General features: G+C 43.5%; 1 protein-coding gene across 1 annotated transcript in view; it reads right to left on the bottom strand.

The window, feature by feature from the left end:
* The window catches only part of rnd2 (Rho family GTPase 2), a 29939-nt gene extending 20649 nt beyond the window's left edge, over positions 1–9290 (bottom strand). The window contains exons 1-2 of the mRNA XM_035179936.2: positions 9054–9290; positions 8509–8596 (exon numbers count right to left, since the gene is read on the bottom strand). Coding sequence (XP_035035827.2) covers positions 8509–8596; positions 9054–9155 — 190 coding nt within the window. The 5' untranslated portion in view covers positions 9156–9290. The remainder of the gene's footprint in view (positions 1–8508; positions 8597–9053) is intronic.
* Positions 9291–16071: the final 6781 nt, after the last annotated feature.

The following is a 16071-nucleotide window of genomic DNA, read 5'->3' on the forward strand; positions in this document are numbered from 1 at the left end:
TGCAGTGCTGCTCAGCAGTGGACATGCCATTTAAGCAGATTATACACTTTCGCCTGCTGCTCCGCGTTAAGCTGACAGTACATGGAGGCTGAGATGTGGTGAAGGAATGTGTGGTGGCTCCCAGCTCATAGCTGTATCCATGGTTTCATTCCTAGCCTCTCCTGATAGAGATAAGAGATCACAAACTCTGCGGAGCTGTATCCTCCGAGGCCTCCCAGAAGTGCTTGTTTTATGGGCGGGTGGACATTTGGGCTGTTCAGGACATTTAGTATCCATGTAAAACGAGGCAGAACAGGGGCTGAATGTCAGGCTGCACTGTGTGTGGGAATAGGTGTCTTTACAAGTGTGTGTGTGTGTGTGTGTGTGTTTCACCGTGTCACTAAGGAGAGCAGATATTCTGTGGTAATTACAGCCTGTGTGTTCTTGTCAGCGCGGCTGGCTGGCATTCATGCAGCACTTCTGCCCACCCCCTGCTAAGCACTGCCCCTGAATGCTGGTGACCTCAGCGCAGCGCTCCAGCAGCCACCTTGGCTAATGGCTTATCAGAGACGGGAAAGAAGGAGCAGAGGATAAAAAAGATAGCACAGACAAAACTGGCGACCCACCCCCAGAGAAGTTATGTGATGCACTCCTGTTTCCTTTGTTTCTTTCTTTTTCTCTTATAGCCGCTACAGCGTGTGTGCAGCCATTTCCTCTTCAGCTCGTTGACCCTTTGTGTAATAGTGTGAGAGCAGGAGTCACAGAGTGCTGAGCTCCAGGGATGGAGCACAGCTGCTTGGCCGCTCAAGAACCAAGACATCCAGCCCAGCAGCGAGGACTGTCGGCTCTCACAACCCCTCTCAGAGAGTCAGGGTGCAATCAAGTGCAGCACCGTGCACGAGAACACCAGTATTCAAGGAGTTTAGAGCGAAAAGAGGGAAAGTAGACAACGGAAATACTTAACACATAAGGGATGTGTTCGTAAATGTCAAAATAATTATAGAATATTTATTAAATTAGGTATGCATCCATATGCTTTGTTTAGCTGTAACATACATTTCAAATACTGTTTTAATGGGAAACCTGGACATTTAAGACTCGGCTCCTCAGTGGCTGTTAAAGAAAAGCAAATGGTCATTCCATGTACATTCTAATTTATGTATTATTCAGACTTGAAATATATTTATTTGCATTAAATAGGGAGTAAATAATAGCATAAATGGAATTATAATATTCAGTTTTACAATGTTACCCTCACTCATCCAGATCGAGATCAGTTCAGAAGTCTCTAAACTCCTAAATGTGTATAATTTACGACACAGTGACACACAAACACTGCTGATCCCCTTCAACACACACGGCATTCGTCTCTAAAACATCTTTGTGGGTCTAACGAATGACCGTAATCTGTGGGATTATCAGACTCAGCCTGCCTACAGGGCAGAGGCTACGGGCTCAACTCAAATCTGACGCCGAGGGCTGAGAGTCGGGGAGGGGGCCGGATGATATTCTCTGTGGTCCTGCTGCCAAAGAACAGAGATTGAAGACTTGGCACAAAGGCACAAGTTTATCTCCTACCCTCGCAAAAATCCAACATGGCAATCACAAGTCAAAGAGCATTACAACAAGCTTAACTCGGTGCTCAACTGTTCCAGTGCTCACACTTCAGCCATCGACATTGAAAAAGGGAAACATCCATTCATTTTTTTATAAAAACACTAGCACCATGCAGACTGTCAAGGTGTGTTTTCATGCTTCTAGAAGACTTAAAGTCTTCAGTTAAGTGGTTCCGTGGCGCTGCACAGCAGTGCTTTGAGCTACATGCCACTGTCGGCATGGCAACATGCTGGGTGTCTTCTGGGTTTTTGTCTGTTGGTCGGACAGAATTAGAAAACTGAAGACGTCACTTTGGGCTCTGGTGTCGTTTTCACACCTCAAAGTCTGAAACATAGTTCATGTCTTTGTTACATTGTTCACATTTGATCCAGTTAGGTTTGGTTTCACATTGTAATTTAGGGAGCAGACGAAAAAGACTTTTGTAAGACACACGTGCGTCCTGTCGTCTTCACCTACATGGACTGTCTACTTATACTTGACATTGATTGGTTTGTGAATGTGCAAGCATCAAACACGTTGTCAATTCAGGGATTGTATTCGCTAACCTTTTAGGATAAAGTGCATTAAAAGAAGTAGTCTCTCTATGAATGGAGAAAATTAATGAATCCATTCATTCCTTTTTTTCAATGGCCGCTTTAGTATTGAAGATATTACTCAAGATATTATTACCAGTAAAATGTACTTCCTCGTAGATCAAACATTATATCATCGGAGCTGAAGAGAGCAAGCAATACTGAGAGCAACTTCTGCATCTTTGTCTTGTGTTGCTTAATGTTTATTCAGTGTCAACTTCCTACATATGGTCCCAAAGTCCAAACTATTTTTAAAAAAGTGTTTTCACACAGCAAACAAACCAAACCATGGTTCTTGTTGATCCAAACTGAGACCACCTCTTTTATTTGAACAGAATTTCGGTGCATTGATCCGAGGAACATTGCACACCTGTTATTTTGGTTCAGACTAGACTGAAAAGTCCGAGGGGTCTGGACCAAACAAGGTACGTGTGAAAGCGCACTGAGAAATTGTAATTGGCAGTTTTTCACTATTTTCTTCATAAATTAATAAATACTAAAAAAGGAATCCTCAAATGAATCAATAATGAAACTCTAGTAAGCCTCATTGAGAACCATTACTTTTTTAGGTGTAAGGATTTACTGGTTCATAAAAGCAGGGATTTTCCAAATTTCTTCAGTGTATGTTTATTTTATCATTGGGACAGAAATTGTTATTTTAAGTTCCAGCTTTTCCCAAACTTTCCTCTTCTGTTTACTCATTACCCAAAACTGTCATACTGTCATGCAGGGGGCCTTCCAGCCTGCTACGCATAATCAAAACCGGTTTCGTTTAGTCAGTTATTGCCCTGGGCAGGTAAGGCAAAGGAGCGAGAGCAGCGCTCAGGGCGCTTGGCTCTGTGCAGACATTCAGGCTTGTGAACAGCAGGTGCAAGGATGTCGTCATCCTCCTTTCAGGGGGCTGACAAAAATAAATAAAAGTTGTATTTACAGTGTTTGGTTGAATGTGTAACTGCCTTTCCAGCAGGTTGAAACCACCTGAACAGCATGTATTTCTTGAATTGTTCAGAGGAGAGAGAAGGAAAACGAAAATGTAGCTTTTTTAATAATTTAACACAGTCTAACATTACAGTAGGGATTCAGAGAGGCCAAAAAGCAAAACAGGCAGAGTAGACAATATTATCTCCTGTGGTCAACATGCTCGCTACTCAGATCCAATCAGGTCTGATAGCACTGAGCAGTGAGCTGTAGGTTTGAGGGCGGAGGAGGGGGGGACTGTTGATTTTATTTCTGCTCCGTGTAGTGGTTGTAGTTCACTCATCCTCTATTAAAAATTAATCAAGCGGAACGTGTCGAGGAACGGAAAGCCCACTGAACTCAGCGTGTTTTTACAGGCCTCTGGATGCCCTACTGGTCCAGTGCGCTAAGAATGTTGAGTTTAAAGAACATAGAGTAACCAGGAATGTTGGAGAGTCTGTGTGAGAGGAGGGAGAGAGCGCCGGGTGCTGCGATTCAGAGTGAGTGCTGGCACTGGCGTTACACACTCGCACCATCTTGTTATCGAAACTCGTGTCAAAACAATCACACCTTTGACTGTCGTGACAAATGAGTCAGAAGCACACGCTAAAGACGTCCGTGACAAATTCATTCGAGCAGTGATTATATTGAAGAGAAATACTCTGTGATGCTGCTCCAAAAAAATATTCTGCTTCCTATAAGTGATTGTGCAGCAAAAATAGTGCTTCAAGCTGTAGCCAGGTCACGGAAGCTTTTATATTTATTGTTTTCAACAGCCGGTGTCAGGCAGGTTCTACTGCAGGAAAAATCCTCCTCTGCTCGGCAAGCCATGCGTTTCATGTTCCCAGCAGCAGAAACAGCAAAAGTAAATAGAGAAAACGGGCAGTAAGAATGTGAAGCAATAGCTGATCAGACGGCAAGACTCAAACTCCCCCCGCAGAACTTCTCAGGATGAAAGTGATGAGCATGTGGTTTCAATGACAAGTGATTTCTGGGAAGTCGAGTGCAAAAGCACCGCAGCACGAGAGAGATTAGTGCAAAGATGTCAGTAAAAGACGAAGAGGAAAACAAGATTCCTGCAGATTGCCTCTCTGTAGCATGACTAAACAGAATGAAAGAGTTTCAGTTTTCATCTGAGACACAGGTCAGGCATTAGTGAGGCAGCAGTGAAACAGACGGAGAAGTGAAAGTACTCCGGTGTGAACTTTGGGGAAACCCAGCTAGTCCTGACTTGGATTTGTAAGAAACTGCCAGCACAAATCTCTTAGAGGGTTATTAGTCTGAGGCCAAGGCAGAGGAAAGTGTTCCCAGGCACCCTGGCCATATTGGGAAGAGGGCAAGAGTGCATCAGTGCCTCAGGCTCAGTAAAACCCCAGACTGGCTGACTGGCAATGGGCCCCATGAGCATGGACAGTAATAACTAATGGCCCTTAGACAAGTTATCACCAACCACTGACACTGAGCAATCGTTTAGTGATAGCTGACGCTAACGTTTGTTTAGAGGTTTCTTTAAAAGTCATCTGAGATGCATGCTATGTTTCAATTTGTGTACTTCCATACTTAACACTTGTTCCTGTGATTGTATAAGTTCACAATGACAATTATAGCAACTGACACTCACTCCCATACTCAAAATAGTCAAAATGAGAAAAAAAATATTTAGCATGACTATTAGCTTGGTCCATGCTCCATCTGCTAACATGGAGGAGGCAGGGACCCATATGACCTATATTATAGCCAGTCACCAGGGGGCGATCAAGACGATTCGGCTTCACTTTTGGGGAGTCGTGTCATCCATTTTCATATACAATCTACAAACTGATGTTTCCTGTTAGAAAAACAGCAACAGAGACATACTGTACAATGTTTAAACAGACTTCACCATCCATCACTATGAGGCTGCTCATTTGTACAACATACAGTACATGCTGATGCATGCAGTGGTTTCTCTCATTTGAATTCCATTCAGTCACTTTCTAATTGGCTTAATTCTCCAGATGGTGTGGACTGAATGCAGGGCAGAATACAAAGCGCAGCCGAAAGTTGCCCTCTGTTTCCCAGAAGCCAGAAGGACTGTCCCTGTTTCTGTTTAATGCTTCTTAAAATACTCATTCCTCCAGGGAACGCAACACAAACACGCACGTGCACAAGGACACAGATTCGAATTCAGCAATGATCTCAAATAAATGAACACCTCACCCACCCTGCAAGGCACGAGCCTCGCGGAAGAATCGGAATTAATGAGACCCAACTAATCAATGCCAGATTTCCATGCAGCAACAATGAATGCTGGGAGCTTTTTTAATGGCAGTACACATCTAACCACGACGGAGAAATGAATGTGAACCAGGCGAGACACAAGCTGTTTAAATAGCCTCGCCTCGGATAGCGATCAATAATGCTTTGTGAACGGAGCCAGACCGCAGCAGGCAGACTTCGCCAGCAATTAAAAAGGAGACGATTCTTTATGAGTGGAGGCTGAAAGCTTTGTTGTTACAAAAAAAAGACACAACAGCTGTATATCTGGGGTGGAATGGGTTGTGGCTTATTGGAAGAACAAGTGGAGGATTGACTGATGCAAATGTCGAGTCAAAGTGGATGGTAATTACGCCACCAGAAAGTGACACAGTGAAAAATCATTTGCACATTATCTGAAAATAGCAGGTGCTGGAAGCTCGGCGACGTTCTGTACGCAGGTCCTGCGATGGCTTCAGCTGGTGGTGGCTAGTTTTGTTGAGCAGCACGAGGAGTAAAGTTCTCTGGGCGTCGCTTCTCATTTGGCACGCAGCGACTATTCCGTTTCCCTGTTCCCTTCAAAAGGTCAGCGCTGTCAAGATGTACTGCAAGTGGCCTCACAGAGTGAATCCACAGGTCAAATTTTACCGAGGCTCGACTCTGTGCCAAAGCATGTCACACATCCACTTCACATCTGCAGAGTAAAGCCACCGACCGCAGCAAGTCCCCCTGAAATGCATTGATTTCAGGCTATATCCATACTACAATGTTTTCATTTGAAAAGGCATTAAGTCTTCTATGGACACACCAGCTGTCCACACTGCTCAATAGGTTTAGAGCCGCTAACACGGAGAAGTCTTGAAACGCTACCTAAACCCTGTTAAGGTTAGAAAACTACGGCTCTGCATTTTAGTCTGGACGGGCAGAAACAGAGAAAACGATGAGGTGGACACACAACCACTTGCGGATTGGGTCTTTTCGGTCACGACATCGCCTTCGCTGATTCGTCAGGCTTTTATCACATGATCCCCTTCCAGAAGAAAACAACCGGCATTAGCCTCGGCTACCAGTGTAGAAAGCAACATAGATAATCAATTATGAGTGTTGCTGACCCTATTTGTATTTGCTGAGGAGACAAACTATTATTCGAGCAATTCACATGTCCAGGGGGGGATGCGCATGCCAAGTGTCATGGGAGTGGTCACAGGATTCGTGTTTTCAGGTGTGTTGGTATGGACGGGGATTAAACCTCGTACACAACCAAGTCATGTGGACAGAGATCATTGTGGTTTGAAAACAAAGCAGTATGGATGTAGCCTCAGTCACAAATGTCTCTCTTGTCAATGATGGTGTGAACGAGCCTTAAGTGCACGGCCACTAAAGTGAAGCGGCTGCTTCTACAGTAAATGAAAGAAGAAAAAGGGGTAAGCAATAAAAAAGAAAATCAGGTTCCTAAAGAGCAACGATGGGAGACATGCTGTTTTCTTCAGATGAAAGCTTTTTTCATCTAAATGTGAGCCAATTATTTTTCTTGTTGAGAGAAAATATGAACATCTGTGTTGAGAATCTATGAAAAATGCTTCACCTTACAAGGACCTCTGAACACACACACACACAGTAGCACACATGCTTACCAAACACACACACACACACACACTTGCCCTGTGGGTTGGGTGACGTCATGTTTGTTTGTGGGGTGGGCGGCTCCTGACTGAAGATTAAAGGCTCACACTGCCAAAGGTGGTTTAGGCTTTTTAAAGATGGACAGAAGCAAAACATTCCCAGTGCATCATTAGGCTGCTACAGCCCAGAGATAAGGAACTCCTCAAGTTGCCATGGCCCTGAGCCCCGGAGGACCCCGACCCCCCCTGACTGACAGGCTCGAGCTGATTTACTCTCCGAGTCAACATGAGGTCAGAGTAAAAACAACATTCTTTTGTCGGCCAACACAAAAAAATACTCCCACCATCTCTTTTCCTGTAGATCGTTTTAGGTTTGGGAATGTTTATGTGTGAGAGGAGGAATTCTCCCACATTCAGCCCTCTGACCGGTCCGCCATGTTGACGGTCTGATGGCTGGCACGAGCCTCTGGCCTGAGACGCCTGCGATGAGATGCAGAGTCTCGGAGCAGCTGAGAGCCAGTAAATCCATTCACGCTGACAGGACTGGGAAGAAAGTAGAGCAGGGACTGGAGTCTCACTGGTGATACTCGCTGCCTGCTGGCCAAGAGTATACTTCCTCAGCAAGACGTGATTTTATACAATGAAGCTCAATCACGCAAAAGGTCACTGACCAGACAGAGTATAGGATGATTTGTTTTCAGGGAAAGCCCCTGTCATGACGTGGATTCTTCTCTATATGGATTAAAATGTTTTTTACACTGGCATCACTTCAGAATATAAGCTAAATTAAATTTGACGGTTTTTTTTAATGCCTTGAGAATTTTATTCAGGGTGGAAAAGCCCCTGAAACCACGAGTTACTAAAAACTTTGATGAAGTTGATGAATGAATTTCTTTCTGGATTAGAGGGCAGCTGAGAAAACTCTAGAGACTTTACTCTCTTTACATGAATAATTCTCTGATAAAAGACGAAGGAAACTTAATATCAGAGTTGAGGAGTCTTCCCCAGATAAGCAGACAGCACGTCTCATGTCCAAAAACCCAATACATTTGTCTTTCTTGGATCAAAATGCTTAAACAGTTAGGGCAGTTACTGTTCCCCCTCAGGCACATCCTGTCTGAATTATCCACGCCTTCGCCCATTTATCCACCCCCCCCCCACTCACAGTTGCCTGACCCTGCGGCCAGAGCATGGGAAGAAGAATTGAGCCACACACAGTGGACAGCACAGGGTGGAAAGCAAACGCAGGAAACAGGAGGGAGACGAGGCTGGCACCGAAGTTTCTGGCAAAGACAACAGTCGTAAACAAGCAGATGCCACAAGCTGAGAGAAAAAAAATACAAAAGACATTCACCTGAAGCTGAGTGTGTCAGAGGAAATAGTCAAAGAGAGGACTGCTGGACAAGTTGGAGAAGGGAAGGCAGCAGTCCTATAGGGACAAGGCCCCTCAGGGCCGGGGAGTGGATGGGTTTTGACGTGAGCCTTTTCTAAGAGATGCTACAGACAGAGATGGGAAATTGTCTTACCTGACGTGTCCCACATATTCAGCTCAATCCGCTGCTTGTCGATCTCGAAGCTGGCCGTGTAGTTTTCAAACACAGTGGGGACGTAGTTCTGAAAACAAGGCATTTAGTTCAGTTATCCAGTTAAGAGGGTCAGGATAATCCTGTGTTTGCACATCCACAGGCCTCTGAACTGGCGGGGATATGACACAGCTGTCACATAAAACTCTGGCACAGACACATTTCACAGAAAACCTGCTCCTGCAAATTCCTTTTTTGGGGGGGATATTATAGAAATATAGAGTCTGTAGCACAGGCCTTAAAGTTTTATGTGCAGACACAAACACAGTAAAAGTTAATTGAGGCATTACAGGACTATTATTCAGATTTCCTCTCCTTCTGTTCTCCCTCTCTCTCTCCTGTTTGCTGTCTGTGGTCAGGTGTATGTAACCTGCAGAACAAGTGGAGAAGTTGAGCTGCACAATAATACACGTTAATGACGGGGCTCATCGCTCATTCACAAACTCTCTCCTTCTCTCTAGGGAATTCAAAAATCGGACTTTTCTCACCTCTGGGTAACAGTCCTTGGCGAAAACGTGCAGGAGAGCGGTCTTCCCACACTGCGTGTCCCCCACCACCACGATCTTACAGCGGCTGCCTAGGCTGTCCATGGTTTGTCCGTCAGAGGTGTGTTCTTGACGCGGGGATGGATCGCACCCAGCATCCGACTCGGACCAGACGAGACGCAGCGGAAACCGAGAATGGGGAGAGACTGATCGGATACATGCGCCGTGCCGCCGGTGCGCTCTATCCAGCTCCTCCTGTCCGACGCGCAGCGCTGCGCTCTGCTCCGCTTCTCCCTCACTGAGTCCGCGTGTGTGAGGCTCCGCGACCAGACACCCCGCAGCCAGGACGCGCACACGCACACGCTCAGGCACGGCCCTCCCTGGAAAACTCCGCTACTTTGATTATGCTGGCCACGCCCTCCTGGTACTCACGCCCGAGTCACATCAGCCAAGTTTGACATGAGGCTGCTCACATGGGAAATAAAAGAGTGTGGAGGACACTTTGTCCACAGGCAGCGCGTCCTCTTTGTTTGTCCCTCTCACATGACATCACTGTAACATCAGTGAAGAGGTTAAGAACTCTGCAGGACACAAAGTGTTAATGGAGACAATTCTCGCTCCTGTTCTAACCTCATAAGATCTTTTTTTCTTCTTGGCACATGAGCTGAGGACATCTGAAAACATGGGAGGATAAAGATGGTAAAAGAAACAGCTGAGTCTGCTGCTGTGGAGTCAAATATAAGAACACGACTTTTTATCTTTAGATTTAAAAAATAAAGATTTACTGTCAGGTTTTATATTTGACATTAGGCCTGTCATATCTTTTTTTTAAATAAAATGTCTCCCTTCTTAACAGCTTGGGCCTGGTGATTATTTCTGGAGACCTGTGAGACATGTGAGAGCAGTGGGAGCAGTTTGGTGTGAAACCAGTGACTGCAGTAATGAAATCACTTGTTCAAATCAGCCACCTCAGCTCCTGCAGCACACAAACCTAAATTAGATAAACAGCTAGTGGATGAATCCCTCGTCTTCTAGGGTTCGTTGTAGCTAATAGATCTGCAGGACAGTGGGAACTGTAGAAAATTAAACCTATTTTAATGCAATTTATCCTTGCACAGAACATATGATAGAAATACTCACAAAAGTTGTTTTATTTATTCTTATTTATATTTTAAGTAAAGATGTTGGTAAATGATACATATGAGTGTTTATTATTTGGCTGTATATATTTGTTTGACTGAATGTAAAGAGCATTTCTTCCATCGCTGATGGGAAAGAAACATAAAGACTCACTCTGCTTGATTTAGAGTCAACAGGACTTCTTATGGAGATACAATCAATGCAGCAGCGTGTATAATAATGTAGAATGAGTCCATCAGATTAAGCGGTGACACTGAATGACTGTGTTTTTCTTTATGAGTCTCATCCCCTTGAATTCAGCTGATGCTCCTTGGCAGTGCAGCACTGAGGCGTTATTGGTTTTGTGAATGAGATAATTGTCAGCACAGGTCAACACTGTTGAGTCATGTTTTTCCCCTGCAGACCGACACTGCCTCCCTCTGGACACAAATGGTATGGGATCACAGTAAATGTACAAGAAGGGCAGACACATGAACAGTATTTATACTTCTACAGAATTACTGCTTTGATATTCAAGATGATTTGTGCTAATTATGTGAAAATGCTGTTAATTCAATTGTATTTTTTTTTTTTAATGCAGTTGGATACAGTCATTCTGACTTGACTTTCACAAATGATCATGATTATCAATATTCGGAATCTCCTTTATGGAGACTGTTGGCCTGTAGGCTCCTCAACCTTTATGGAAATCTGCAGTCAGAATAAATCAACATGTATGTCCTGCTATGGAGATTTGATATCACACATTGGTCTCAAGAGTCGAGAACATATTTAGAAATATTTACGACAATTAGCTTCAATAGTGTCACATACTACCACACTGTGAATTATTTGGATTCGCTGCAGGAATTTGCATGGCACAGAGCACTGGGCTGATCATTTGAACGGGGGAAATGGTTTAACATCTTGTTATTGTTATTGCTATGTTGTGGTTAATATCTATTGATATTATCATACTCAAATTGAGATCAGAGGGATATTGAGACCAAAATCATGGTGGTCATGGGTTGTTGGTCTGGTTCAGTAAGTTCTGACATGTTTGTTACGGTTACTAATGGACAGAGATAAAGGAAAGAAGCTAAAGCTCCTGGTTTGAAAGTCTGGGTGTGAATACAGTGCATAGACTTCATCATGTGAACATGCTCAGTATCTTAAAGCCTGGTTTGGATTGAGACACAGCCTGGGACCTTGTGTTGACTGCCAGACGGAAATCTGGAGACATCCTGCTTCAATTTCAAACAGTCAGAAGTCTCTTTGCCAGATTTTAATTTTATTGTGCACTGAGTCTCTCACTTTTCCTATACAAGCATGTCTTGTAATGGGGCCTTCTGTCATTTAGATGTCAAACTAAAGTATATACAAAGTTACATGACAGGAAGGTCCTGGTGGCATTCATCCAGTAGTCCAGTTTTTGTGGTTTATTTCTGTTACATTTAGTTTTGGTAGTTGGTTTAGGGTAGTTGTGGGTTTAAGCTTCTTTTATTGATAATTTATTGATAATTTCTTTCCTTTTTGAGCTGTTACTCTCCGATCTTAATTTTGTGTATGTTTGTGGAGAGTTAATGTAACAAAACAATAGGTATTACATATAAAATAAGACTCCTCATATACATATTGATATAACTGAAGTAATTTGTTAGAAATCACATGTGCATCAGTCCACTGTTATATATTTCTTTCTTTTCTGTGTTGCAACATGTTGCTGCAGAGCTGCTTCAGACTGCACACACGAGATCTAATTCATTTTTACTGTGCTTGGGTGGAGGCACAAGTTTCCGAAGCAGACATCCAAAATAAAAACCACTTAGTTCTGCACCGCTGGATGTCAGCATAAGGTAAGTTAAGAAATATGATTGTTTGTGATTTAGGGGAATTGACCCTTTAGAGTCTTGGGGAGCTCTTTGTAACTTTTTTTTAAGAAAAGTGCAATATAAATCAAGCTTATAATAATTATTATTACTAGTTGTGGTAGTATTAGAGTCATTGTCACTGTTCTGTCTTGGCATCAATACAACAGCAGGGGGCAGTATTTACTTATTACTACAGCAGGCTTTACATGTTGTTTATAGTTCAATAAGTCTTGAATACATTAGAATCTTTCAAGATCAGTTGAAATCCATTTCATTTAATGACTGTAAGAAGTTTTGGATCCAGTTTGTGGATCCCCTTCCTCTGGTGAGTTGTTTGTCTTGTTGAATGTATTGGATTATTCAGCTGAACCCAGTGCACATAAAAGATACCACATACAACTCATGGAGACAGTGTTACTACAGGGGCCAATTACTCGGACACACATTTTTATAAAAACCCTTTTATTTAAATGCACAAACACTTACAGTAAGGAGTGTTTGTGTGTGTTACAGTTCTTGCTGACCGTTGAACACAGCCCGGAGCCTTTGCCAGTAGGTGGGTGTAGTGTTCTGCTTTCTCTTTGTCTGCATTATCAGTTTGACTGTGCAGAATAGTTTTGTGCTGAGAGAGGTGGATGTGTACTCCTCATCAGAAAACTCATTACAGCGATGGCTGAGCAGAGATGACAGCGCCAGGTCTCGCAACAGGTGGCTAAATGAAAATGAAAAAAGAAAACAAAAACAAATAAGGGGTTAGATTGAATTGGTTAAGACCCAGTTTGTAGTGATTTCAGTTTTTTTGGGATCTCAGTTTCTGTTAAGTGATTACGGACGTTACTTACTACAAAAGAATGTAGCATATGTATACGTGCTTTACATTTCAAACTGAGCAGATCATTTTCGGGGGCACATTGGTAAAAAAAAGGCAACTGCAGACACAGCAACTCTGAAGCCAACCAGTGATTTTTCTTTATTACCCCCACGAGGGACAAGGTTTTAATGGGATGAGGATAGAAATCTCGGTTTATCCTGTAGCTCAGTGGATCCTGACCTGAGGTTCTGGATTTCCAAATGAACAAGAAAGTCTATTCCCTTCTAATCCCACGAACGTCTGTCTGTATGTGGAACATCTTTCAAACCATTCAACTTATCGGCTTCAAACTGGGTGTCTGTATTGTTAATGGCCCAGGGAAGTGACGTGTCAAATTTGGTGCAATCTGGATATGCAATACGTTCATGACTAATATAAATTGAATAGACAGGCGACCAGCGCCCTGTGGCAGTCAGAGGGAGCGGTGGACCTTTAGTCTTTGGACTGTGTTGAAAATGTCTTCTTCTCTGTCCACGGATAAACAGCAGTGGTTGGCAACTAAAACAGTGCATCAAATCTCCGCCAGATCATTTTGATAATTTGATACATTTTATTTCACCATATCTGACTGAGACACACGGACACAACACAGATGCTGATCTCTGTCATGGTTAACAGTATTGGCAATTTGTCTTCAAAGTAAAAGACAAACGTTTTTTTTTTTTTATTGCTGTAATGCTTTAGGCTGAGCGGAACTTCACTTTGATTTTGAAAAGCTGTGAACTTGGCTCTAAAGATCGTGTCAGTTGTGTAACACAGACCTCTGAAATAGCAAAGAATAATGGTCTTTAAGTAAATAATTCAAACTTGTATAGAAGCCACACGTGTGAACAATAAATAATAAAGCTAATTCAGTTTAGTTTTATGAAAAACACAGATTATAAAATCTTGATTGCAGACAAACCAGGTAGGACGAACGCAAAGTTTTCTAATTTCACTCCGCACCATAGATAGACTGTTGATGTTCTCCGTTAAACGTATCATCTATTGCACTTCTGTCCGTCCTGGGAGAGGAATCCCTCACATGGGGCTCTTTCTGAGGTTTCTACATTCTTTTTCCCCTGTTAATAGTTTTTCCTTATACTCTTGTTGAGGATTAAGGGCAGTGGATGTCGCACCTTGTTAAAGCCATATGAGACAAATTCAGATTTGTGAATATGGGCTATACAAATAAAATTTGATTGATTGATAAAAAAATCTCTGCACACAGCGTCCAGCACACAAACAATAAAAAAGTGACAGATGGATTCATTCTGAAGTAGAATCCAGGGAATTAACACAGGACAAGAGAACAGAACATTACAAATTGGCAGGTTCAGAACAGGCACTGCACTTGTAACTTTTAACTGTCCCTAAACCCATAGACACATTGTGGGGGGGGGGCGCACACACACACCACTGAAAGTGATTCAGCATCCTGCTTAAGGATGTAGTGCTAAAACCAGAAAGAATAACATTTACCTTTGTGCTTTCACAAGGAAACCAGGCGCAACAGAGCAATAAAACATTTCAGCAGTGTAATACTTGCAGCAATAAACAGATAACTCACCGCATGCTGTCACTAAACCTGCAGGGTATTAATATTTCTTACATCTGTGGTGATAACTCATGCGGGCTGCTGTGTGGGATTTGCACAAATTGTCATCGTGGCTTTTTCCTAGATTTGTTGCAAATCTCTGCAGTGTTTGCAGTGTTTGCTGTGTTTGTAGTTCAGACACACACGCATCCTCAGAGACCTGCTGCAGACTCAGATTGGCCCCGGCAGAGTGGGCTGCGTTATCCAGGCCGAATTACGCCGCTGAGCGACATTATGCGTTCAGTAACCTACTTAGACAATAGAGGGAGTCTCCAGACGATACCAGGTGTCCAAGTGCAGTGCACCTCTGTCCCTGCGTCCTACATGTGCTCTTTTAAACTGCAGCTATTTCCTGTGATGGATACGCCAATTTTCCTCTTGGCCCCCAGGTGAAGCTAATAGAGAAAGCTCTTGCATCATGTTCTCCTTCTAATCCTTTCTTCAGATTCCAACCTGCAGTCCAAGTTATTTTTCCTGTCTGTGCCTTGCTGGTACATTACCATACCAGGCCCTGTCAGAGCTAATGACAAGAAGAGCCACTCTACAGGCACCCGCAGCATACTGATGGATACCCAGAGTGGATGAGGGGAACAGACAACCTGCCTTGTAACATTTTTTTTGCCTCGTGCCAAAGCAGCAGATCAATCACGCCTGCATCCTACATCATTAAGCCCCTGTGGGATATTGATTGGGACGTTTGGCCTGAGAAGTGCTGAGTGGCACTTTACGGCCACAAGGTGTCCCACCACGTCTACTGTGGTCCCAGCTCTGAGCGGACACTGGGCTGCTCTCTCAGCTCCAAAGGCACAGAGCTGGAAAATGTGAATAGACTCTGGCTCTCTCTCTCTCTCTCTCTCTCTCTCTCTCTCTCTCTCTCTCTCTCTCTCTCTCCCTTTGGCCGTTACTATGCTCACAAAAAAAGAGTTAGTCTCACACAAACTAAGTGACCTCCTGAGTGGCCCTGTACCATGTGTGTTGGGATTTGATGGAGGAGGGATCCTGCCCTGTGGCTCTGGTTGAAGGAGAATAACACAAAGCAGGTTGTATTGTCTAATCAGGAGCTGGCATGGCCTCAACACAAGCTCATATTTTTCTGAGCTGCCTCTGCAGGGAAGTGACAACAATGAGCCGTACGCAGGCCCAAGGTTCCTGCGAATGCTGCTGTAGAATAGGCAGCATAAACAGACGTTTCCTCTGCCTCTCACTGTTCGTGCAACACAAACCTCCCCGGTTAAACACAGTGGCACAGTAAACAGACAGAGGCTGGCGTTTGCTGGCTGGAAGAAATATGAATTCACTACATGTGTCCGCAGCTAATTTACATCTGAGGGGCATTGTTCTCCCGAGGACACGTCACAAACATCACTCCTATTATAATCTTTGCTTCATTAGAGGCTTTTCTATATTTGTCAAGTCATTTATTCCCCCTGACCACGCCACCCGCAGAATATAAGGGAGCAATCAGCATATTGTCTTTAAGGGCTGGTTTCAACTGGATTTGGCTTCCAGCCATAAAGGGCATTTTTGCAAATCACCTCTCTGCTTGATGCAATATAGGCTCATCTTATAGCCCTGCCCAAAGAG

The sequence above is a fragment of the Hippoglossus stenolepis genome, chromosome 16 (assembly GCF_022539355.2).
Source record: "Hippoglossus stenolepis isolate QCI-W04-F060 chromosome 16, HSTE1.2, whole genome shotgun sequence".
In the NCBI taxonomy this organism is placed as follows: domain Eukaryota; kingdom Metazoa; phylum Chordata; class Actinopteri; order Pleuronectiformes; family Pleuronectidae; genus Hippoglossus; species Hippoglossus stenolepis.